We start from the raw sequence: 25,628 nt of genomic DNA on the forward strand, positions 1-25,628 counted from the left end.
TCAACAATCAAAAGGGGGTCGGGGTAGTGGTCCACATGGATGCTGTGTTTTCTAAACAAGAACTGAATTCACACAGAATTTATATAAAATGTTAAATATACACAAGTTTAAATTTTAGGGACTTCCCTGGTGGCACAGTTGTTAAGAATCCGCCAGCCAACGCAGGGGACACGGGTTCGATCCCTGGTCCGGGAAGGTCCCACATGCCGCGGAGCAACTAAGCCCGTGCGCCACAACTACTGAGCCTGCGCTCTAGAGCCCATGCGCCACAACTACTGAAGCCCACATGCCACAACTACTGAAGCCCGCGCACCTAGAGCCCGTGCTCCGCAACAAGAGAAGCCACCGCAATGAGAAGCCCGCGCACCACAACGAAGAGTAGCCCCCGCTCGCCGCAACTAGAGAAAGCCCGCGCACAGCAACGAAGACCCAACACAACCAAAAATAAATAAATAAATACATAAATTTTAAAACAAGGGAAAGGCAGGTCTGCGGCCCAGTCCCTGAGAGGCACTCACGGCAGGAACCAGAAAGGAGCTACTGGCTAAGAAAAGAAGAGCCCGGGGCTTCCCAGGGAGTCCTCCTGTCCCCCCCCAAGACAGGCTGTCACAGACTCAATCAGTCACTTTTTAAAAAGGTTTATTATTTCAACTGTGAATTATTTTTAAAAGATGATAAAATTCATTTCTCTTCCAGTAGAAAAGAGACAGAGGTTTGCCCCGGAGACCAGGAGCCCCAGGCAGACGGGTCACCCGACCAGACACCCAGGCTGATGGGCCCGGGGCCTCTCCACCTCCGCCCCGGCACCGAACAGCTGAGGACCCTGGTGGGGGGCGGCTCGGGGCACAGCCTCCCGCCACCCCAGCCACGGGGCGGTCGGCTCAGTATACATGATGATGTCAGTTTAGGCTGGAGGGAAGGGGCCCAGACACCCAAATCCGGCGCCTGTGTAGACTTCAGGGAGATCACGATCCTGCAGGGGGTTAAGGATGTGGTCGGAGGCATCTCCGTTTTGAGGCCCAGATGGGTGTCCAGTGGCCACAGCTCTGGGTCCGGGCTGGGCGCTGAGCCACGGCCCGCTGCCCACCTGGCTGGGGCACAAGCAGTCTGCACTCCTGGGCTAGGTTTCGGGACAGTGGCCAGCCCCTCGGAGTAAAGGCCCTGTCCTGCCTGGGCGAGCCACCAGGCGGGGGCTGCAGTGTTTCGAGTCTGATGGAAAGGACCGCTGAGGAGAGGTGACCTGAGCCCTTAAGAGCCCAGGCTGGCTCACCCAAGGGAGGGGACCCCGTGCCCACAACACCTGTGGTCGGGCCTGTGGATCACTTGGAGAGAAGGTTCCGGAACAGTCCTTGTTGACGAACCTCTCCCCAAGTCCCCTCAGCAGCGGCTCCATCCCTGAGTGTCTGCACACACCTGTGCACACGCATGGACACGTGCTGGGGGGGTGTGCAGTGTGCGACAGGCATGTGGTAGCAGGAGGGGGGCGGCTCAGACTTTGGGATTAGTGGGCTGTCCGCTGAGAGAGTCCTGAAGAAGCGGGGTGTAGGGGCTGGAGAGCTGGTCTGGCTGAGTAGCCAGGCTGGGCTGGCTAGCGGCGTCTTTGGGACCCTGTGGAGAAAAGGGGAGGCGCTGCATCACTAAGCCCCGCCCACCAAGCCCCGCCCAGACCCCGGCCCCGCCCCTGTACATCCTCCACCAGCATGGAAACCCCCCTTGGAGCCCCCATCTGCAGCCCCCCCCCATCAAGCTCGAGATGAGAGAAGACTGGAGTGACCTACAGACTCCTGGGACTCCACTACAAAGGGTCTCCTCATCTCACAAAACACCATCTTGCCCTGCTCTCACCCATCTTAGAGATAAGGAAACTGAGACCCTAAGGGACTTGCCTAATACAGTGAGAAGGGCAGAGCAAGGAGTCCAGGGCTTATATAAGCAATACTGTTAACACAGAAAAGCTGGAAACCACCTAAATGTCCACTGATATCAGAATGCATTAAAAAGACAGAGTTACAAGATGGCAGTCAACCTACACAGTTGTCACAAAGAAAACTGAAGAGGGGAAATACAGCTGCGGAGTGATACATATAGTTTGACACCACGGAGGTAAGCTTTTTAAAAATTATCTACCGTTCATGGATACATATATACAGATTTAGAGGGGAAGAAACATGCAAACACCAAATTCCTAGCGATGGATGTCTCTGGGGGAGGGGGGAGGGGCAGTGGGACTTGGCGAGAGGGGCAAAGGACACACAGGGAAAAGGTGAAATACGACAAAATGTTAACAGGGTTGTTGAGTCTGGGTGAGAGGGAACTCAGAGAGTGCAATTCATCTAGTTTTACATTTTTAAGTTTCTCAATTTAAGGACAATTTTAAAGGTAGCCATGAAGACAAGAACTGGGGGCAACTTTTCATCCCCCCAAGCCCTCTGTCTTCCTTCCCCTCGAGGAATGGAGAGGTTTCCTGGCCCAGCAGCTGTGGTCGGAAAACCCCAGACGCCCCTACCCACTTGGGCCTTGCTCACAACCCCCAGGGGCCTGCTTCGCCGCGGGGTGGGGTAAATCAAACCCCACTCAGGGTGGGGAGGCGTGGAGGACTCCTGACTCCTTTCCTCCGGGACAGAGCTCAGGCTTCCCCGGACCGAGCCACATGCCAGCCAGGGGCGAGGAGGGGTGGGCGTGCGCCCTTGCCGACACACCCCCCGACACAGAGGCAGCATGGGACAGCGGGGGTCAGGGGGGGATTCTTAGCGATGTGGGCCCAGAGAGCCACGACTGGAGAAAGCCTCACTCAAAAGTGCAAAGGGGAAACTGCCTTCCCAAGAAAGACACATGTACAAACCCTCAAGGAACCAGAACCCGAGGCAGATTCCGCCCTCTCCTCCTGTTCCCTAACACTTCCGTTTAACTGAGGAATGAGGACTTGGAATTCATGAGAGAAAGATTCATGAGACGGCAAGAGAGATCCTGGAACATGTCCCTGAAGGGCCGCCCAGTACCATTGTCCAGGCTGTTCACTGCACAAGGGCACCCAGCCAAGTGGGTATAAACGGGTTGTACTCTGCCAAGCCCTCAGCCCTAAAGCAGGCCATGTCTGCACAGAGGGGCTGTCTTTTCTTATTCACGTAAAAACACCCTTCTGGGCTAGTGGAGGCCCCATGTCCTCCCTTTCCTGGAGCAAAGCAGCCCCTCAAGGCCAGCCCCATGCCCAGACGCAGGGCAAGGTATAGGACCTCCCCCAGGGACTCAGCACAGGCTGGAGGCCGAGCTGCAGGGACTCCAGGTCTCCAGGACCACTGGCCGCTTCCCAGGTGCCTGGCCCCCTAAAGCAGACCCGACAGGACACTCCAGGGCACTGCCTTCCCCAAGTACACGTGACTGGGGGTAGGAGTCTCATCCGGCCGAAGGCTGACCTGCCTTCCAGAGGACAGGGCAGCAGAATCTCTTTAATCAAAAACTTCCCTGATAACTTGACATTTGGATTCTGTTGGTAAAATCAAGAAGGGACTCCAGTTTTGGTTCTGTTTTATTTTTATTTTTGGGGGGGCGGGGAGCAGGACATCCTGGCTGTGTCCAGGGAGGTGCAGCCATGGGGCTGAGACCTCACAAACACCAGCTCTACCTGTGCTAAAAGCGAATAACCCCCAACTCTGTGCCTGAAGACCCCACCCCTGCACCGCGAGAACGCCAAGCAAGTTTCTGCAGAAGGGAATCGTGGCTGCAAGGGGGCAGGGGTGCCAATGGGGCCAAATTGTACACAGGAGGGCGTCCCAAGAGGAATTCTGGGAGAGAGGAAGGAAACAGGGGACTCGTCTCCAGCTAGGACACCCTGCCCCCCAAGCTCAGGAAGACACCCCCTTAACACTCAGCCCTGACGTGGTCGGGCTCTCTTATCCCCAGATCGGCAGGAGGAGCCCCCCAGAGCCTGGCTGGGGGACACAGCTCTCCCTCCCTCCTGCTCCTTGCAGGGCTGGCAGTACCTGCCAGCAAACACACCCACGCCCAGCGCCCATGTTCTATTTTATCTCCTCCTCCAGCCCTGGCAATCAAAGCAAACTGGAAGCAGCCAACTGGTCCCAAAAGAGTAGGGCTGTCACCTCATCCCCAGCCTGTGGCTCTCAAGAAAGCTATTTAAACCCGAGCAGGCCCAGCCCCAGAAGCTGGAGAGGGTGGCGCATTTTTCAGAAACCAAAATAACAGCTATAATCAGAGGTATAACCATAGAGCGACTCACCCCTGCCCAAACAAACCCCAACTGTAGGGCCCAGAGTTCGGCCTGTCACATCCCCTGGCGGGACTCGGCTCTCCTAAGACCTCAGACCTAAAGGAACACAGCCCAGGAGGTGAACCCCCAAAGGCACTAGCCTCCTTCTCCCGCAGGTAGGCTGCCAGATAAAGGAGCGCAGCCAGTTAAACGTGAGTTTCAGGTAAACAACAAACAGTTTTTCAGTATAAGCATGTCCTGATCATTTCATGGGACGCACTTAGGCTAAAAAGCATTCACTGTTTACCTGAAATTCACATTTAACTGAGCATCCGTTTGTTGTTGTTGTTTCTTGGGGTTGTTTGTTTGTTTTTGCTCAATCTGGCAACCATACCCTCAGACCGAGTCCTAGATCTACAGTTGGTGCCCAGGTGATGCCTAAATTCTTTTTTCTTGGCCAGTCATCCGGATTTATTTAAACTTATCTACATCAGATTCCTGTTGGGGGGGGGGGGGCATTAAAATACAGATTCCTGGGCCCCATCCATGATGCTATTCCAGGAGGTCTAGAAGGATGTCCGTGGATCTGCATTTTTAGCACACTTTCCCAGAAGAGTCTATATTGCACCAGAGGTTTGAGAAGCAGCTGAGACCTAAACCTCAATCCTGCCTTTCTAAGACAACCTTGCAAACAAGACACCAGCCCCCTAGCCACCCTCCATCGCCTGCCACGCTTGGGATCACTCAGAACGTAAGAAGACAGCAAAATATACAAATACGTATTTTCAATCTGTAGACACTCCAGGTGAAGTTCAGGCTGAAGAGATGTGTAAGATCCAAAGCGTTTCAAGCCGCCAGAGTTCTACTCACTATGGGAGGGGATGGGGGGGCGAGAGGCGTTACCTGGTACCCACCTACAGTCTTGCTTCTTGCAGTACAGTCCCCTTGGGAGCTGATGTCATCAGGGATTCAGAATAGGCCTGAATGGCCTCCTTATCCTTTGAGCCCTTTTTACTACTACTCCAAAATAAATAGCACTTCTCCTAGAAGATAACCAAGCTAATTTATAGTTGACGTTGCAGCCGAACACACACGGTTTTTACACGGTTCTCCGATTTTCAAAAAGCAGAGGGTGGGGTACAGAATCTTTAGAGTCCAACCACCATTAATGACTGGAGTTGGCTGAGATTTGGGGAGTGATGGTATCTTTCACCAAAGACAGAAATACGAGCATCTTCAGGAAACACGTTTGGTCAGACCGGCAAGCTGAGCTGAAAAGGGTTTGTCAGCCTGAAAATTTAGGCCGAATCAAGGAGGGGAGATGGGCCGTGCTGGGCAAGGTGGATTGGCCGAGACTCAGAGAGCTAAGCAAGTGGCGTTTTAAGAGTCTCATGCTTACTGACTGAGCTAGCAGGTGGCATTTTAAATCGACCAGAAACAGCGACATTTCTGTCTAAAAAAAAAATTTTTTCTTTCAAAAATGACTTGACAAGAAAAATGTCTCTGAAGAGAAATTAAAATACGTTGAGTTTAACGACATGCCATTCTTTTTTTGTTTTCTTTTTTTCCCCTATCAGGACAGATACATAAAAACACGTAAGGCCTAACCCCTGCTAAACCAAAAAATACGTAATGGGATAAATTTCAACGGCTGGGCCTCCAGCAAAACCTGCGGGGAGGGTGCCTCAACCATGGTCAGTAGAGACGATGATATTCTTACCGGACTTGGGGGACACAGATGGGGGATGTGAAGCAGGGAAGCTTTCACACTGTGCATCTTCCCCCTCCCCCTCCCCCCTAATGGTCCCCTAATGACGGACCATTAGGAGAGACAGAGGGCAGAGGCTGGCTGGTCCAGCCCCTCACCGGCTGCTCCCCTGGGCCTCACTCCTGGAAACCCACGGTGATGCTGGCCCCAGGGAGGCATCCACGGGTTGGGGGCTAGGGCTTCTGGCCCCTCTGTCCTCCCAGCGTAATTCATTCCAAAAACCCTAGGGAGTTCCCTTCTGCTCTGGCTGGGGCAGTGACAGAGGACCGGGCCCCCAACGTTCACCGGGGGCTCAAAACACCAGAGGCCCTGGTACCCTCACACCAGTGCCAACCTTTTCCCCCAAAGGATTGGGAATTTGGAAGGGAAATCAGGTTAAGGGTCTGAAAAGCCCAGGTTAAGAGCCTGGAAAGGTTTATCCTCGCCCCAGCAAACAAGCAAGCAAGTTAAGCAAGCAAGCGTGCGAGCTGCCTCCGAGAAAGAGGAAAAAGAGGAAAAGCTGTTTGCCAGAGCTAAAGCACGAAAGCAGGCGTTGCAGGTGGCCCGAGGGGCAGCGGGGGAGCTGGGCAGCCCCCGACCGAGGCGAGGCCTGTGGCTGCAGGACAACTCGGGGGGCAGGGGGCACCGGGGTGGGGGGAGGTTCTGGTTCATGGATTCAAAATGGCCCTTCAAGACTCCCTGCCACTGAGCCGTGTCCCCTGTCCACCAGGCAGCTGCCCACCCATCCCCGCTGCCCCGGGGGCCTTGCATCCACACGCCTTGTCACCATGTGACGTCAGTAACTTGCTGAAAGGCCCCTGGTCTCCAGACCTCACATCCTACTCATGTCTGTATCCCCAAAACTGTGCACAGTGACCCCCCCCCCCAATAAGCTGTGAAGGTGTCAGTGAATGCCATGAATGAATGAATGATGCCAAATCAAGAAGGTGTATTTGCTGGAACTTCCCTGGTGGTCCAGTGGTTAAGACTATGCACTTCCATTGCAGGGGGCCTGGGTTCGATTCCTATTTGGGGAACTAAGATCCTGCATGCCGCACAACGCGGCCAAACAAAAGGGGGGTATTTGTTGTCGCCCCCTCTTTTTCCTGCCTCGGAATGGTAGATACCCCAGGGCTGGCTCTTCAGGGCTCTTCTCCATCTGTGCTCCCTTCCCCAAATACCTGCTCCTATCCTGGTCCAAGCCACCATCCTCGCTCACCTGGGCCTCTTCACTGGTGCCCCTGCTTCCGCTCTCCCATCAGAAGACCAAGTGGCCACACGTTAACTGACCCAGTCACTCCTCTCCTTAAAAGCTTCCAACAGCTTCCCGTCACCCCCAGAATCAGTTCCAAGCTGCTCACCCTGCATTACAGGACCAGGCATGACCTACGTCGGCCTCTCAGACACCACCTCCTCCCCCCGCTGCCCCCATGCCCACTCCCCTCCAGCCACCCTGGCCCTGCGGGAGCCTCCAACACACCTCACCCATCCCTGCCTCAGGGCCTTTGCACTGGCCATTCCTCCACCTGGAGCACTCTTTCCCTGACTCTGTGCTGAGCATTCACTTCTAGGCTTAAATTCAACCTCTTCTGAGAAAGCTTTTCTGACATTATCTCTATAGTTGTCCCCAACCCCCTTGGATGCTGCGGTGTCCAGTTTGGTAGCTACATATGGCCGTTGAGGCTTTGAAAAGGGGCGAGTCCCAGTCAAAACCTGCTGTAAATGTAAAATACACACCAGATTCCAAGGACTTAACCCAAAAAACAATGTAAAAACTTTATATTTTTTATATTGATTACAGGTTGACATGGTCATATTGATATTTTGGATATATTTGGGTTAAATAAAAGATATGATTAAAATTAATTCCCTTTTACTTAAGGTGGCTATTAGAAAATTTAAATTTAAAATCACACACGTGGCTCATGTTGTATTTGTATCGGACAGCACTGCCCTAAGCCCATCACATTTTCTATCATCTTTATCATCGGTGAAATCATCTCTTCTGTTTATTTACTTGGTTTCCACCTGTCTTTCCAACTAGAATGCCAGTCCCCGCACCCCCCTTCCCCCGGAGTAGGAACTGCCTTGTTCACTGTTGTACGCCCTGTGCCTGCCAGAGTCTGAAAGCCAGCAGCTGCTGACTTGAAGAACAAACCGTTCAAGTACCAGGTCTCATGATCCAAAACCACCTGCAGCCCCTCCAAGGGAGGGTCCCCAGGCCTCGCAGAATAGGCAGAGAAGTGGTAACAGAATATGCAAGGGAAGCAAGGAGGCAGCAACAGCTTCCCAGCCCAGGCAGAGACCTAGGACTGCCGCCCGAGGTGGGCTGCAAGCTGAAGGTGTCCGTGGGCACAGCAGGAAGGGATGGCTGGGGGATCTGATCTGAGCCCCTCCTTCCCCCAAGCAGGCAAGCAAGGGGCCACTCGGCCCCGGCCATGCTCTGGCCACCACCTACTTGGCTCCGGATTTGGTAGACGATGGGGATGAGCAGCAGGACGCAGCCCAGGGCAAGGAGCACGTACTGGGCATAATGCAGCACCTTGGGCATCAACACCAGCTGGGTGTAGAACGTCTGAAGGGTCTCACCCTCCATTGCCCCGCTCTGGGGAAGAAGAAGGACAAACAAATGGACTGGTGCCACATACTGTGGGCCGAGGGTGCAGATGCCACCCCACACCACACCCCTCTGTCCCCCAACCCCTTCCCCATCTCAAGCCCACTGGCCAAAGCATGCGATGGATGGAGCCAGCCATGCCTCTGTTTCCTCTGGGGCCGCACAACAGGACTACATTTCCCAGACTCCCTTGCAGCTAGGCAGGCCCATGTGACCTGTTCTGGCCAATGGGATGGGGGCACAGCGATGCTACAACTTCCACGCCTGGCTCCCACGTGATTCTCTCCATCTCTTTCCCAATTTACTGAATGGAGACGGATTCTGAAGATCTCCAAGAGGGCAGGACCAGAAGATGGAAGGAGCCTGGATGTCCCTGAATGTCTGCGTGGAGCAGAGCTCCGCCTGCCCACCATCAGACTGTGATGTGAGTGGGAAGTGAACTTGACATTTGGAGGCTGTCTGTTCCAGCTGTTAGCTCACCCTGATTTAAAACGAGCTAAGCCAGAAGGAACCCTGAAAAGCTGGGAGAGAAGAAATTTCAATAAAAAGTTGACACCCTGAAAACCAACTTCCCTTCATCTCAGGAGAAGGGGCCACGTGCATTAACAAAATTATTTTATGCCCTGACCAGGGACTTTACAGTTTCATGCAGCTCCTGTGTTCCTCATCTCATGTGATACTTTCAACCCAGTGGGATAACTGACATAAAGTGCTTGGAGAGGGCAAAGTTTCTAACAGATTGTTCGGCATTACTCAATCCAGCTACCCCAGCCCAGCCTCCCCACCACACACAGCCTCCTGCCCCAAATGCCCACAGCAACTCCTCACTGAGGCATCAGACACCACGCCCTCCGGTGCCCAGTACCCAGGGAGAGGGAAGCAGCCTTACCTCTCCAAACCACATCAGTGGCAGGATCACCGGCTCGATCTTCCCAGTTTGTCTGGAAATAAGCGAGACCAAGCAAGTGAGAAGTTTTGTCGGGGTGTCTTAGATCAGACAGCTCTGGACCTGTGATCGGAAGCCCCAGGGTCAGGAGGGATTTGATGTTGCAGCAACTTGATCGGCATGGGCTTGAGGAATGGGCATCTCCTGACGGGGCGCAACCTGACAATCCAACAATATCCTTTTAAATGAAAAATTCTTACGTGGAGGGGCTGCCAGGGACCTAGCTGATATCCATCTGTTCTTTTTTAGAAACAGAATCCCAATTTTATTCAGGACAGCAATACGCCCAGCTAACAAACAACACGGTTTATGCTGATCACCTGCTTTCCTTTGGGGAGTCTGGAATCTGGGTCCATGCCAAGCAAAAGGTGCCTACGTGACCACCCCCCCCCAGTAAACACCCGGGGTGCTGAGTTTCTACTGCGCATCTCTGGTAGGGGACACTTCACACGTGTTGTCACAACTTGTCACTGGGGGAATGAAGCGTGTCCTGGTGTGACCCTCCTGGGAGAGGGCTCTAGAAGCCTGTGCCTGGTTTCCCCAGACTTCACCCTGTGAGCCTTTTCCCTTTGCCAATCATGTTTTGAATCCTTTCTCTGTAATAAATCACAGCCGTGAGTATAACTACATGCTGGGTCCTCTGAGTCTTCCCAGTGAATCATCAAACCTGAGAGTGGTCTTGGGGACCCCCGACACAGTCAGCTACTAGATAGCTGTGTGATCTTGGGCATGCTATTTACCCTCTCTGTTCCTCCTCTGTAAAACGGGGATTATAATGGAACTCCTCACAGGGCTCTAGTGAGGACGGAACGCGACACCAAGAAAAATACCCAGCATATAAAAAGTGCTCTAGGGGAGTTCCCTGGTGGCCTAGTGGTTAGGATTCTGGGCTTTCACTACTGTGGCCTGGGTTCAATCCCTGGTCAGGCAAATGAGATCCCACAAGCTGTGTGGCACAGCCAAAAAAAAAAAAAAAAAAAAAAAATATAGTGCTTGATGTTTATTATTGTTGTCTTGTCGTCAAATGCCAGCAAACAACTGGAGAAACAAACATTCTGTAACTTCACCATTCTCGGGTCTTCTTAAAGAAGGCACAGCTGGAGGGGAGCTGGCACTCTCTCAGGGGACAGGACCAGAGTCAGCACAAAAGGTCAAAATCCTCAGTCACAATTCTCAAAACGCGCTTATTCAGTAGAGTATTGTGCAGTGAAATGAATTTACACCGTATCACCTACAGAGGAGACAGACACGGAGAACGCTCTGGAAATACAATGGCACGTCCCCTTCACTTTAGCCTCTTTAATCTGAGTTTGTAAGAACTGATGTAAATTGAAGGCACAGAGTGTGCAACCCTGCTGCCTTTATCTTGTGAGCAAACAGCACAAAAGTTCCGCAGACAAGTCACAGCTAGACAGCTCTGCTTCCGGGCGGCGGCGGTGTCTCCGGACTTCTCCCACGTGGGTTCCTCAGCAGCCCCCGGGGGTGCTAACCAGCACTGCTGTTAGACCACCGCCCTCGAGACCACCATCCCAGCCCACAGGGGCAACCAGGCAGCTGTGCGGCCTCGGTTCCGAACAGATGGGAACACAGAGGCCCAGAGACATCAGGGTGGTGGTTCATGGCCACCAGCGGGCGGAATCCAGCCACCCAGACAGACTGCTGGCTTGAGCCGCATTTGTCAAAAATCTGCATGAACTCCCAACAGGTGAAACCGAGAGAGCGTGTGTTCAAATCCAGATTTTGAAAAATGCATTTGCAAATGCATAGGATGTGGGCCACACTGAGGGCATGGGCCCTGGTGCTGGACAGAGGCTGGCCCTCAGCCCCATCCCCACTGGGCTCCTCTTAGTCACCTGCAGGCCCTGCACATCCAAATGAGCAGACCAGGCACTGAGTGACGGCAGCCCCGTGGAGCTCAAGTCTGGGCAGCAGACGCCTAATGCACGCGTGGGGCCGTTTCACCAGCCACAAACGCTTCAGGAACAAACTCTCTGAGCAGCCTCAAAATGTAAAACTGAAAAGCTAGTGGGGGAGCGAGCATGGGCTGCACTGATGATCCTCCCCACGCCCAGACAGAGTGTTATTCCTTCCAGCTGAGAGGCGGCTTCCGAAGCCCGAACACATGCTCACATTCCTGCAGCCCAGGAATCTTTCTGGGGAAATTTCTTTTTAAATGAAACTATTTCAAATATGCTAAGAAGTACAGGGGACTTCCCTGGTGGTCCAGAGGTTAAGACTCCGCCGTGCTTCCAAGGCAGGGGACACGGGTTCGATCCCTGGTTGGGGAACTAAGATCCCGCAGGCCACACGGTGCGACCAAAAAGATTTTTTAAAAAAAAGAAGTACAGACCCTGACGTAACGACCAGTGTGCTCCCTCACCCAGCTCCATCCTAACTCGATGTTATAACAAGAGCTGGCAAGGATGTAGAGACGCTGGCACCTCCCACGCTGCTGGTGGGAATGTAAAATGTCGCAGCCGCCCTGGAAAAGTCTGGCAGCTCCTCAAACTCTTAAACATAGAGTCACCATATGACCCAGCAATTCTGCTGCAAGGTATCTACCCAAGAGAAAACATACATCCACACAGAAACTTATAAATATTCAAAGCGACACTATTCATAATGGCCGAAAAGTCGAAACAACCCAAGTGTCCATCAGCTGATGAATAAAAACACGGTCTTTCCACGCAATGGAATATTATTCAGCCATAAAATGGAATGAAGCAGTGACACCGGCCACCACATGGATGAACCTTGAAAACACCATGTTAAGTGAAAAAAGCCAGACACGTATTATATAATTCTATTCACATGATATGGCCAGAATAGGTAAATCCACAGGAACAGAAAGTAAATTAAGGGTTGCCTGGGGCTGGGGAAATGGGCAGTGACTGCTGAAGGGTGTGGGGTTTCTTTTGAGGGGGCGGATGGAAATGTTTCAAAATTGATTGGGGTGGTGCTGCCCAGCTCTGTGAATATCCTACAAATCACCGAACTGTGCATTTTTAAAGGGTGAGTTTTATACTGTGTGAATTAAATCTTGATATAAAGCTGTTACTGAAAACCAACTCAAAAAAAAAAAAAAGAAAACCAGTGCTTAAAGAATTCCTCCTGTCAAGTGAATGGTCTCACTTCAGAAGACTGTTTGCTAAGTTTCCATTTTCAAACACTTGGTTTTGGCAGGATTTAATTTTTGCTACTCTGTCGAACGGGAAACAGCTTGGATGGAAGAGTCTGGCTAATTTGGGGGACAAATGTCAAGAGAGAACAGGGCAGGGATGTCAGGATGCAGTTTGGGCTCGGCTGAGAGCTAAGACCCCCCCCCCTCAGGGGTTCAAGGGGCAGGGACCAGATTCCACGTCCCGAAGGACCATCTCTCTCCCCAGATGCCAGGTTCCCAAGGACATGGCCAGAGTCCCGAGTCCCTGATCTCTCAACAGCAAGGCAGCCCGGGGCTCCCAGACCCCACTCACCCGATGCCTTTCACAGACTTAATGTAGAGGCTCAGCTGCAGTTTCACAGAGCAGTTCATGGGGATTCCGGTGACCTGCAGCAACAAGAACAGTGAGGGGCCTGGCTTCCCTGGAGCCCCGGGGACCCCTTCAAACAGCCCTCTCCCTGGTCACGCTCAAGAGGGTGCGTATCCCAAATGAACTGCCCATCCGATGGGGCTTCCGCTACCCACTCAAAGCCCTGACAGGTAAACACATGTTCCCCAAATGGCTCTTATGTCCACAGCCTTGAGGGATCCCCTCTGGTGAGCCAGCCTCGCTCTGGATGGAAAAAAAACTAACCCTTTCCATCTGTTCTCTTGCACAATGCATCCCCCAGAGCAGAAGGCCGTTTCCCAGTCATCGCCCTTCCCTCCAGCCTCCAAATAAAATAAAATAGATTTGCATGTTAATAAAGTCACTATCTTCTCCATTCACCCCCCATTTCCTCCCCACCAGCGTCTCAAAGAGAAAGTCTGCAGGGAGCTTGCTCGGCCCCTAGTGCCTCGGCAATACACCTCCACCCAATCTCCATTTCAACAGAGCTGGCCTCAGGCTCGTGCCAAGGGCAGGCGACCGTATTTTACAGAGAGCCTAGTGATATTGTGCGTTCTTTACTTGGAGATTTTTTTTTTCTTTGGCGGTGCCGCACAGCTTGCGGGATCTTAGTCCCCCGACCAGGGATCGAACCCGCGCCCCCTGCTGTGGAAGCGCGGAGTCCTAACCACTGGGCCGCCAGAGAATTCCCTATTTAGAGAAATTTTTAATTTCCAGTTGGAGGTCATGATAGAAAGCTTCCTTTGTGCAGGATTTTTTTTTTTTAATGAGATCATTTTTTTTTTAAGTAGTAAGTCAATAACACAAAAAGTGACACACATATAGGACCAAAACCAGGAAGGTGCTTCCAGAATGATGTCAGGAAATGAGAGTGGAAAGGAACCTAGGTTTGAGGACAGACTGCTGCTGCTTAGCTGAGACTCTTCTCATCTGGAAAGTGGAGACAATTCTGCCCACCTCACAGGGTTTCTGCAAGGGCAAAATAAAGGATGCAAGACGGCCACACTCAGAGCCATGAATGCTGTGTTATCACATACACCAGCGGGAGAGGGCATTATCTTCCAATATAGCCTGGCATCCTGAGCTCTTTTGGACCCCAGGGGCACAGAGCAACTGGCCAAAGGCCATGCTCCCAGGACGGGGGAGAGTTTGAGCTTGAGAACCCGGTGGGACGGGAGTGAGATCACCCGTGTGCAAAAGAGCCAGCAGGCGTGAGGCTGCCCTGCTAGCAAGGTTGTCCCTGGCTGGTGTCTGGGATCCTGGATTTCAGGAGGGCTCCCACCTCTCCCTGACAGATAAGAGGGGCTCACTGTACCAGGACAGTTTGTACAAACAGTGTGGTTTATGCTGACACCCGATTTCCTTCCGGGAGTCCGGAATTTCGGTCTGTGCCAGGTAGACGGCGCCTATATGACCAGCCCCAGTAAGAACCCTGCGCACTGAGTCTCTACTGGGCGTCCCTGGTAGAGGACACCTCACATGGGGAATGAAGGGTGTCCTGTGTGACCCCCCCCCACCAGGAGAGGGCTCTGGGAGCCTGTGCCTGGCTCCCCCAGACTTCACCCCATGTGCCTTTCTCTTTGCTGACTGTGCCTTGTGTCCTTCACTGCAATACATCACAGCTGTGGGTACCACCATATGCTGGGTCCTGGGAGTCCTCCTAGCAAATCCTCCAACTTGGGGGTGATCTTGGAGACCCCGATACATCCTGCTTTCCAGACTCTACATTCTGGCGTCTCCACTCAGGCCACTTCCTTCTCCAGGCAATGTGTCTCCTTCCCTCCTTGGCTGTTCTTCCAGCTGCCGTCCAGTCACCTCTTCTTGGGCAAAGCCCCGCCTGTCCCCCACCACCCCGCAATCTCAGAACAGAAACTTGGACCCGTGAGCCCACGTCTGTCACCACACCCTCCCCCGGTTTCAGGAGCAGAAAAGAAGGCACCAGAGAAGCCGCTTCCAGCAGGCGTTCTGTTTTCCGGGCTAATGAGATCAGAAATCAGCAAACTGACCCCATGACCATCCTCCCCAAATTGACAACAAAATCCAAGGCCACTTCCTCTCCCCATCTGTCTCTGATCTGAAATGAGAAGTAGGAGAAGTCTACTTCTGCATCAGCTGATGGGCTGCTGCAAAACAGCTGTTTGCATCTCTCCAGCCTCCCAAACTTAACTGTTTCTTCCTCAATGTGGGGAAAAAAAGAAAATCCACGCAGCACAATGAAAGTCACCAGTGAGAACAGAGAAAAGATCTTGCTCTTGCTGGAATGCCCAGAAGCCAGCAGAGAGAGAGAAAGAGGTAGAGAGAGAGAGAGAGAGAGAAGCAGTGAAGTGAATGAACTAAAAGAGAAAGTGGAAAACCATTTGTTAGCTTTATAATAAAAGCCTTTTAAAAACTGGTTAAAAGTTTAAGACAGTATGGAAAAGCCTTAACACATCTAACAATAAAGAATGAATTTAACATAGAGCACGCAATAGATTCGTATTAATAAATTACTATCAACTTAATTCATTAATACCCACTTAATTAACTACATATTAATACAGGACAGAATGTAGTGGGCATTAAAACACCTGTTTGTACAGCCAATATTTTAAATAACTGTAAATGGAGTATACCCTTTAAAAATTGTGAATCACTACATTACACACCTGTCACTTGTATAATATTGTACGTCAACTATACTTCAATTTTTTAAAAAAGGCTACATACTCTATGGTTCCAACTATATGACATTCTGGAAAAGGCAAAACTATAGAGACGGTAAAAGATCAGTCACTGCCAAAGGTTGGATGGGAGTGAAGGTAGTAGGGGGATAAATGAGTAGAACACACGGGATTTTTAAGGCAGTGAAACCATTCTGTAGGAGACTGTAATGGTGGATACAGCTCATGATGCATTTGTCAAAACCCATAAACCTGAACAACACAGAATGAAGCCTAATGTAAGCTACGGACTACAGTTAATAATAATAATAATATTATTATTATTCATTCATGTCGATGATTATTAGTCGATCGATTATTAATAGTCGATGATTATTCATTCATCGACTGTGACAAATTTCGTGCCAGGCGAAAACGATGTCTGGGAGCTCTCTGTATTTTCTGCTCAGTTTTTCTGTAGGCCTAAAACTATTCTAAAAAACCAAAGCAAGGACTTCCCTAGCGGTGCAGTGGTTAAGAAGCAGCACTTCCACTGCAGGGGGTGCCGGTTCGATCCCTGGTCGGGGAACTAAGATCCCATATGCCTCATGGTGCAGCCAAACAAACAAAAATGAAAGTATATTAATTTTTTTAAAAACAGACATATGCCGTTGAGTATTCAGGTTTAGAGAAAAAGAAAATTTTAAAATAATAAAAATTTTTTAAATTAAAAAACAAAGAAGACCTATGTTTGAATTCAGCCTCTTCCCTTACGCTCAAGCACTAATACCTCAGTAAATCAAACCCATATTTACTGCGATGCTAGTACTTCTGTGGTAACTACTAGAATCCAAGCGATTAACAAGACAGAACAGACCTTTCCCTTATGGAGCCAAGAATCCCATTTACTAGCTGTAGCACTTAACCGATTTGGGCTACATTTTCCCCGTCTGTAAAATGGGAATAGCAATGCCCACCTCTCAGATTACTGTGACAATTAAATAAGTTGGTGTGGGTGGAAGAATCTAGAATTATGCCTGAAGCATAATGAGCATTCTAGAAATATCTGCTGAATGTGAAGGGTGTGCGGTCATAGCTGACTTCACTAGCCTGGATTTTTATTTATTTTATTTTATTTTATTTTGTTTATTTTTTTAATTTGGCCGAGCCGCACGGCTTGTGGGATTTTAGTTCCCCACGCAGGGATTGAACCCGCGCCCTCGGCAGTGAGAGCACGGAGTCCTAACCACTGGACCGCCAGGAAAGTCCCAGCCTAGATTTTTAGTGAAAAAAAAAAAAGAGAGAGAGAGAGAGCTAGAAGGTGGAGTGCTGGGGGCTGGGGATTGAGTCAGCGGCTAAGAAAATCTGAGGAGTACCAAGGAAAATGGCATGGAACAGCACCAGGTAGAAAAGCTTCCAAAAAGGCCTGTGGGGGAGACCACAAGTGTCCACTCAGGAAACAGAAACTCACAGAATTTATTTAATCAATGATAAAAAGCCACCGAGTCCAAATGGGCAAATTTCCAGTGAACGGAGGCACTAAGAAAAGAAGCAACTGGGTAAAAATCATGCCCACGGGAGGGCCACATGTACAGGTCTGATACCCTCCTGGTCCCTGTTTGTAGACAAAACAACACACAGGACAAATTCCCCAGAACCCAGTTTATCCACAAGATGTTCCAGGCTCTTGTCGGTACCTAAAGATCTTTATGGTATGTTGGCACAGACAGAGGGCTGCCTCTGGCTAATTTGCAGGCTGATAATTCCTAATTAATTTACTGTCTTATCATCCTTTTATAGAGACAATTCCCTTATAAAGGGATAAAGTCCTTGCACTATGAAGTCAGGGCAAACTTTGATAGCCTAGAAGCTATCACTGCCAAAGAAATCCAGGCCTCCCATCACCCCCACCCTGGAACAGCTTGGTGCCTAGTGGGGAGAGGAGAAATCCAAGTGTGCACCAAACAGAAATCCCCGTGCCCACCCACAGGCTGACAGGCAGGGGCTCACCGGGTGGACGTCCAGGAACAAGGAATGCTCTTCTGGGTTAGGGTGGAGGCCAGACACTGCCTCTGCCAGGACTGGGTCAGCGTTGTAGAAGTGAGGATGGGAGAGAAATAAGGGTGCGTCTAGAAGGCAGAGGGGCAGAGAGGGGATGTCAGACAAAGACAGCATGTGGGCACATCCAGAGACCTGCCCCTGTCACACCCTGAGCTGGGCAAGGGGGTGCGTAGGTGATGAAACACAGCCACTGCCTGCAGTGCACCCCCCCATGATGATGACAAGAGGCAAACAGCAATAGCTAGACAGAGAGGATTCATTCGGTCTGTAAATATTTACCAAGCGCCCAAGAGGCACCAGGAGCCGGAACCCACCCAGCAGGGGACAAGCTCGGTGCCATAGGAATGGTAAAATAGGAGCTGCTGCTTCTGGCAGGAGAGATCAAAGGAAGGAGAAGAAGCTGGCTCAAAGATGCCAGACAGAGAAGGTGAGGGAATGGCGTTCCAGGTGGAAGGGATGGCAGAAGCAGACGCAGGGAGGTGGGAAAACGCGCAGTGCCTGGAGGGGAATGATGGGAGTTGAGGATAGAAAGACTTGAACTTGGGTGAGAGGAGGGGCATCTGGATCGCCAAGCCAAGCAGCCCGGACTGTCTTCTGCAGGCAACATGGCAATGATCAGAGACGCTCAGGTGTGCACACCTGCAGCCAGGTCTCCCTAACGTCCACGGGAGGGGAGAAGACACACCTGTTTTGCTCCTTCTCTCCCAGCAGCTGGTCTGTGGGATGGACGCCAACGTGTGAGAACAGGGACTGACTTGGGTCCCCCTGGGTGGGAAATTCACACCCAGACACCCGAGGCTGAACCTCTCCATCAACTGACCAAGCAAGGCAAACAGCAATGCATCCTCGTGTGCTCAGGACAACATACAACAGGCCTGATGGACAATGGGTCAATGAGGAAAAGAATAAGCCTCTCTCAAAAACTGACGAGGATCAAGAACGGGCACATCATAGAGACAGAACGCAGACTGGTGGTGCCAGGGGCCGGGGCAGAGAGACGGGGAGTGAGTGTAAATGGGTATGGGGTCTCCTTTTGGGTTGATGAGAAGGTTTTGGAACTAGATTGTGGTGGTGGCTGCACAACGTTTTGAATGTATTAAATGTCACTGAATTGTGCACCTTAAAATGGCTAATTGCGGATTACGTGAACTTCACCTCGATACAAAAAAAAGAAAGAAAAAACACACAAAACTCACAAGGTTTTTTCTTCCCTAAAACCAGCAGCCCATCTGCTGCCAGCCAGGTGACCCGCATTCCTGTTTATGTGTGTCTGGCAACCTCAAATGTCTAGATTCTTTCTGCTTTTCTTAGCAAAGCCAAGCACTGGTTTGGAATAAAAGCTGGGATTTAACTGCTGTCTGACTTCATTTTTCCCAGAGTCCTTTTACACTCATTGCCTTAATGCTTCTCAACATTAATTTATTCATCCTAGTACCTCTTTGATGTGTTGCCATATCCAGATACCCCCTGCCCTGTTACATAATGGGCTTCTCTGAAGCAACTGCCATTGCTTTACATAAACAGCTGTATTTTAAAGGAGGAGCTTGCTATCTGAGGCATAACTGGCAAACACTTGCCAGAATTAGAAAATAAATATAGGAATAAATACAACGTGAACGAATGAATGTTGTAGATTCTAACCAGAGACCTACATGAGGCTTGGACCCTGAGGCTTGCTCTTTCTCTGTCAAAAAGAAAGACAGACGAGTGTTAGAAAGGTACTTTCTTCTGGAGGTGATCAGAAGGACAGAGAGAGAATGGAAAGCAGAAGACGTCTCTCACCAGGTAAGTCGATGTTATTTAAAGCTACCTCTTGGGACCTTTGAAGTCTTGGGCACCACCAGGGACAATGTTTCACAATTTGGAAAACCCTGTTTCCCATTCTCCCATCTCCACTGTGAAAGGAGGCCAACAGAGCAAACACAAGGACCCCCCACCCTCCCTCGGTAAGGGAAGCAGTCACCGAGCCAGGCCCTTGAAGGCGGAGAATCTCAAACAAGCCCCATCATGCCTCCAAGGCCGGGGGGTGGTGGGGTTAGGGGGAGACTGACATGGGCTGGACCAATTTGCCATCACCTTCCCTTGCTTCAGCTTGCTTGGTTTTTTAATAGCGTGCATGCATGTACGTGTTTCTTTCTATTTTATTTCCAAACAGACTGAGAGACAACACCCAAGTAATAAGTGATAATTAATTTATAGCTTTATGGCACATCTAACCAGACCTAATAATTGCCCAGGATCACCACAGATTAAGGGCCTCCACTGAGCAAGGACCCTACACAGCACAGAGGTTGGAGGAGAAAGAGTTCTCTGGGTCCAAGAACTTCTCAAGGCCCAGAAAGGGAAATGTGTGGGTATTTCTTATCTTCAGATAAAATGCCACAGAAATACAGACACAGGTGCACCCAAAGACATGTATGAGAATGCTCTTAGCAGCACTAGGGTAATGGTCAACAGGCAGAACCTCGTCAGATGCCCGTGAACAGCAAAAGAGCTAAGGAAATGGAGGTGTGGTCCCACCGTGGAATACTATACAGCAAGGAAGAGGGCACCCACAACAACAGGGATGGACCTCACCAATGCGAAAATGGGTGAAAGAGGACAGAAATAGAGAAAAAGGAACACATGCTTTATGATTCCGCTCACATAAACACCAAAGGCAAGCAAAGCTGTGCTGCCAGAAGCTAGGCCAGTCACTGGGAGGGTCACTCCTGTCCTCTTTCTCCATCACTTGGTGGAATTTCAAAGTGCACGTGTCAGTTGGGCATCTCTCTGTATATACGTCTCTTTCAACGTAAAGGAAAAATTTTTATTTGCATAACACATACATAATTCCCTTGCACTTTTGAAGTTCTTTTGGCACATGTGCTAAGATGAGGCAGTGCAATTTTCATCCCTAGCCCTTGGCAGTGGATGGATATGTAGTTTCTGCCTGTCCAGCACCCACTCTTTCTCCTGGAACCTACACCCCAATAAAGCCCCTCCCCTATTTTCAGCCTCCTGTCATGTGGGTGCTGGCCCCACCCACTGGAGCCAGGGGCTGAGCATGTGACACAGCCTGGCCAATCAGCATAGGCCACCCTTGGCCACTTACTGGTTCACAGCTGGTCATGTGATGCAAGCCAGCCCAATCAGAGCATACTCTGGAACTTTTGCTGGAGTGAAGAGGAGCCAGTTGTCCTCTTTCTGCAGGACCCAGAGCTGGGAGGAGGTGAGCCTGGAGGCTGGAGGGGAGAGCCTGCCTGGCAACAAACCAGTCTGGAGGAAAACTGAGCTGGCACATGGCGAAAGGCAGCTTCGGACAACAGCTGAGCTCTAGAGCTATGCCTAATGCAAAGGTAAACCAAGAAGTGCCCTCTTAGGCCTAATCAGGTTGGTGTAGCACCTGCCACTTGCCACGGCAACTGTGTAGCACACAGCCTACCAGGTCTCTGCACTGCCAGCTCACCTACAAGCAGAAATTCCCGTAAACACCAGTGAAGAAAGAATTAAGCAAACAGGGAACAATGGCAGGTGGGCCAGAAGAGGCCACGACAGAGGTGGGCACTTCCAGGCCCCAGCTCCAAACCCTTCACCCACGGAGCACCTCATTCTGCTTGAACTTGGGGAAACCGTCCAACCTGATGGCAGTCCTTCCTCCCAAACCTGCAGCAAACTACCCCTCCCAAATTCCCATCTCCAGCCGGAAATGTGGTTCCAACCCAACAGGCCCCAGAAGTCAAGACCTCGAAAGATAAGGAGTAGCTTCTTGTCCTACCAGCTAGGGTGTCACACCCTAGCCTTGAGTCTCACTTCCCTCAGTGCAAGATACACCCACACATCCATGTGTTCCCACACTGTGTAAGCACCCACTCCATACCGGGCCCAATTCTAGAAGCTAAGGACAGAGCCCTGCATACAGTATTTACAATCCAATACAGGAGACAGACGATAAGTAAAATAAAAGACACACTCAGTGATTTCAGGGAGTGATGAGAACCAGGAAGACAATCAAGGGTGAAATGACAGAGAGCAGCCGGGAGGTGGGGAAGAGGAGCAACTTTCGGATGGGAAATCAGAGAGCAGGCCTCCTTGAGGAGGTGGCATTTGAACAGACCAGGAGCGGGTAAGGGAATGATTCACACAGATCTACAGCAGCCTGGGGAACAGCTGATGCAAAGGCCCTGAGGTGGGACAAAACGAGATACATCCTGGAAACAGGGAGAAGGTGGCGGGGCTGAAGAATATCAGTGGGGAGAGTACGGAAAGAAATGACATTAGAGAGACTGGCAGAGGCCAGATCCTGACAGCACTGGGGCCTCTGTAGGGATTTTGCTCTACACGCACGGGGCGCTAGTAGACATTTCCAGCAAAGGATTGGGTGGCAATCCGAGTTTTTGAAAGGTCCCCTGGGCTGCTCGCGGGAACGATGTCCAACAGAACTTTCTACGATGATGAAAATGTTCTCTTTTTTCACTGTCCGTCCCACAGGGCAGTCACTAGGCACGTGTGGGTGGGGATCATCTGAAATGTGGCCAGTGCAAGGAACGCACTGCCTTTTTAATTTGCTTTCATTCAAACCAATTTCAATTTATCTTTTTTTTTGGGGGGGGCGCACTGTGCAGCATGCAGGATCTTAGTTCCCCGACCAGGGATCGAACCCGTGCCCCCTGCGGTGGAAGCACAGAGTCTTAACCACTGGCCCGCCAGGGCAGTCCCCGATTTCAATTTAAATAACCACACGAGGCCAGCGGTGACCGCACTGGACAGTCTGGGAAACGGATGGTACACAGGGCGGCCACAATGCAAGAGGAGGGCCAACTAAAGGGGCCTGGACCACGAGGCGGCGGGGCAATGGAAGAAAGCAAGGATGCAGGAGTTAATTTGGAGGCAGGGCGCACGGGGCTCGCTGGTGACCTGGATGAGGGTTGGGAGAGGGAAATCGAGCTGATGTCCAAGTGTCCAAATTGAGCATGTGAGGCGGGGCGTCTCGGGGACTGGCACACAGCTGGAAAACACTGACGATGTCAGAGGACAGTGTGCCAGCGCCAGGGGCCACATCCAAGCCCACAGCTGCACACTGCGGAACAAGATTTCACGGAACCGTTGGGCTGCTGCCAGCTTCCTTCCCTCCCCAGGTGGGGTGGAAGGTCCTCCCCACGAAGCCTCCCTCTCAAGCCACCTATCATGACCTGGGAGGCAGAACGATGACCTTCCCAAAGATGTCCGCATCCTCATCCCCGGGACCTGTGAATAAGTTAGGTTACACGACAAAGGGAATTAGGTCGCAGGAGGAACGAAGGCTGCTAATCAGCTAAAAATAGGGAGCAGTGGCCTAGATTACCCAGGTGGGCCTGATATAGTCTCCAGGGCGCTTAAAACTGGACAAGGGAAGCAGAAGAGCTTCAGAAAAGAGATGTGACCACAGGAGTGGGATCAAAGACTTGTGATGTTGCCGGTTTTGAAGACAGAGGGAGGGAACCCTGAGCGAGGAATTCTAGGGGCCTCTAGAAGCTGGGAAAGGCAAGAAAACGGGGTCTCCCCATCAATCTCCAGAAAGGAACGCAGCCTGCTGACACCAGGATCTTAGCCTGGAGAGGCCTGTGTCAGACTCCTGAACTACGGGACTGCTTAAGATCATTAACTTGTGCTGTTCTAGGCCACCAGGTTTGTGGGAATTTATTACGACAGCAACCGATATACCCAAAGCGTATTTTTTTTTTCAAGTTATCTTTCTGCTGCCCTCTTTATCTCCAGCCTAATGGGATTATCAAGAGTACAGAGGCCATGAAGTAAACAGACAAGCCCCTCATCACGCGCCACACCCTCCCGCCCTCCCACGGGGAATGACACATACTGAACCTGCAGGTGCTGACATTCTGAATTCCAGACTCCCGGCACGGGCAGAAGCCCTCATTGGGTGGGTAGACGGACCCGTTGGCAAATAAGGTGTTGGGAGCCACGAAGCGAAAGGTGGGGATGCCTTCGAACACCCCCTGCTCCTTGTAGATGAGCTTCATGGACCTGCGGGGACAAACGATGGAGGATGGCACCCCAGAAGGCGGTGGCTGGAAGTGGGTGGCCCGAGTTGAGCCACGCCCCACGGGCACGGCCACCCCCCCACCCCGCCCCGGGTCCCAGCAGCCGCCGTCTCTCGCCTGGCGAATTGCAGTGACCTCCCTTATGGGTCTCCCTGCCTCCCCCGCCTACGCCAATCCATTCTCCACAAGCAGACGGAGCTTTAAAACAAGGACAGAAGATATCGCGACCCCACTTAGAACTGCAATTGCTTCCAGTCTAATCTAGAATAAGATCTAATGTCCTCACCATGGCCCACGAGCTTGTAGAGGGTCCGGCCCCTGCCCACCTGTGCTGCACCCCACAGGTGGTATTCCTCCCACGTGCTCCATCCTGCCCCAGGGCCTTTGTATCTGCTGCTCCTGGTGCCTGGAATGTTCCTCTCATCCCCACGGTCAGACCTCAGTTCCTCACTCAGGTCGCGGTTCGGCTGTCAGCTCCGTAGGCAGCAGCCACGTGACCGACACCCTATTCCCTCTCCTTTCGCTCACCCTGCCGTATTTCTCAGAGGCACTTCTAACCTCGAACATGGGCTGTGGATCAGAACCACTCCGCCCGTGCTGTCCACGGGGGCCGCTCAGCACACGTGGCCTTAGAGCCCTTGAAACAGGGCCAGTCCAAGTTAGGATGCAGCTCTGCATGTCAAATGCACTCCACATTTCTGCGACTTGATACCCCCAAACAATGGAAAACCGCTCTTCAATATTTTACATTTGTTTACACATTGTGAAATGATACCATTCTGGATCTCCTGGGTCCAACAAAACATCATTACAATTAATTTCACCTATTTCTCGCTACTTCTCTTTAATGCGGCCACTAGAAAGTTTTAAACTGCAGATGGGACTTGAATTATATTTTTATTGGAGAGTGCTGGCCTAGACAATAGTATCACGTCAATGCTAAATTTCCTCATATTGGTGACATGATGTGGTTATGTAAGAAAATGTCGTTTTTAGAAAACACCCACTGAAGTATTTAGGCGTCCAATGTACTCTCAAAGGGTCCAGGAAAAATATACAGAAGGAGAGAGAGAGAAAGAGAGAAGTGTGGGATGAGGATAAAGCAGAAGGGGCCAAAGAGAAACAACGGGGAAACTGGGGAAGGCCAGGCGGAGAAAGTTGCACATTCTCGCAACTTTCCTCTAGGTTGAAATTCCTAACTTTAAGAAGTGAACACACGCAGAGCAAAAGCACCTCCGCTCTCTGACACTCCCCTGGGGTGCGTGGGCCTGAGTCCCCCGCCAGGACATGACTCCCAGGGAACAGAGACGGGGCCCATCTTGTCTCTGCAGGGACCCCAGTGTCTCGCACAGACAGGGCTCCATCAAGCTTTGCTGGGGAGGCAGGTGGGTCGGAGTTCACATCAGTGAGATCCCAAGCAAAGCGTTTTCCCAGAGTGGCCTGAACAGAGAAGCCGAGGACAGGGCAGCACCCAGAGAAGAGCTCTAGGAGCCACTGTCTCTTCTCACCCCTCGGCCGGGGCCACTGCAATTGTTCAGCCCCAAGCTGACCTCCGAGGCTGCTACTCTGGAGACTGAAGGGGCTTCAGGAAAGGCACCCAGATGTCACAGCATCCGACGGGAAATTAGGGCAGCCAGACAAACAGCACAGGGAGCCCATCGCTTGCCTTATTGCACGGTCCCCTGCAATCCTGCCCATTTCCTGCCCACCACGACCGAGCTCCAACAACCGCCAGCAGCCTCTCTCTGGGCCTTGCAAAAGCACCAGCAATTGGCGTTTGGCTCTTCATGGTGCAACCAAAGAGAATTCAAGATGGCGCCAAGGGCCGGTGGACACACAGAGAGCC

General features: G+C 51.3%; 1 protein-coding gene across 7 annotated transcripts in view; it reads right to left on the minus strand.

Annotated features, from left to right (window-relative positions):
* Positions 1–622: 622 nt before the first annotated feature.
* The window catches only part of SCARB1 (scavenger receptor class B member 1), an 89,924-nt gene continuing 64,918 nt past the window's right edge, over positions 623–25,628 (minus strand). For 4 of the 7 annotated variants that reach the window (XM_082353259.1, XM_082353260.1, XM_082353255.1 and 1 more), the window contains 7 exons: positions 23,599–23,765; positions 17,712–17,830; positions 12,988–13,061; positions 9,458–9,509; positions 8,410–8,556; positions 5,119–5,247; positions 623–1,608 (listed from right to left, as the gene is read on the minus strand). In XM_082353259.1, the coding sequence (XP_082209385.1) occupies positions 5,119–5,247; positions 8,410–8,556; positions 9,458–9,509; positions 12,988–13,061; positions 17,712–17,830; positions 23,599–23,765 (688 nt within the window). In that variant the 3' untranslated portion in view covers positions 623–1,608. Of the gene's footprint in view, positions 1,609–3,522; positions 5,074–5,118; positions 5,248–5,615; positions 8,557–9,457; positions 9,510–12,987; positions 13,062–17,711; positions 17,831–23,598; positions 23,766–25,628 lie in introns of those variants that run through there. The other 3 variants (XM_082353256.1, XM_082353257.1, XM_082353254.1) reach the window with 3 other exon arrangements.

This window comes from Balaenoptera borealis (genome assembly GCF_965194805.1).
Source record: "Balaenoptera borealis genome assembly, chromosome: 14".
NCBI classification, from domain to species: domain Eukaryota; kingdom Metazoa; phylum Chordata; class Mammalia; order Artiodactyla; family Balaenopteridae; genus Balaenoptera; species Balaenoptera borealis.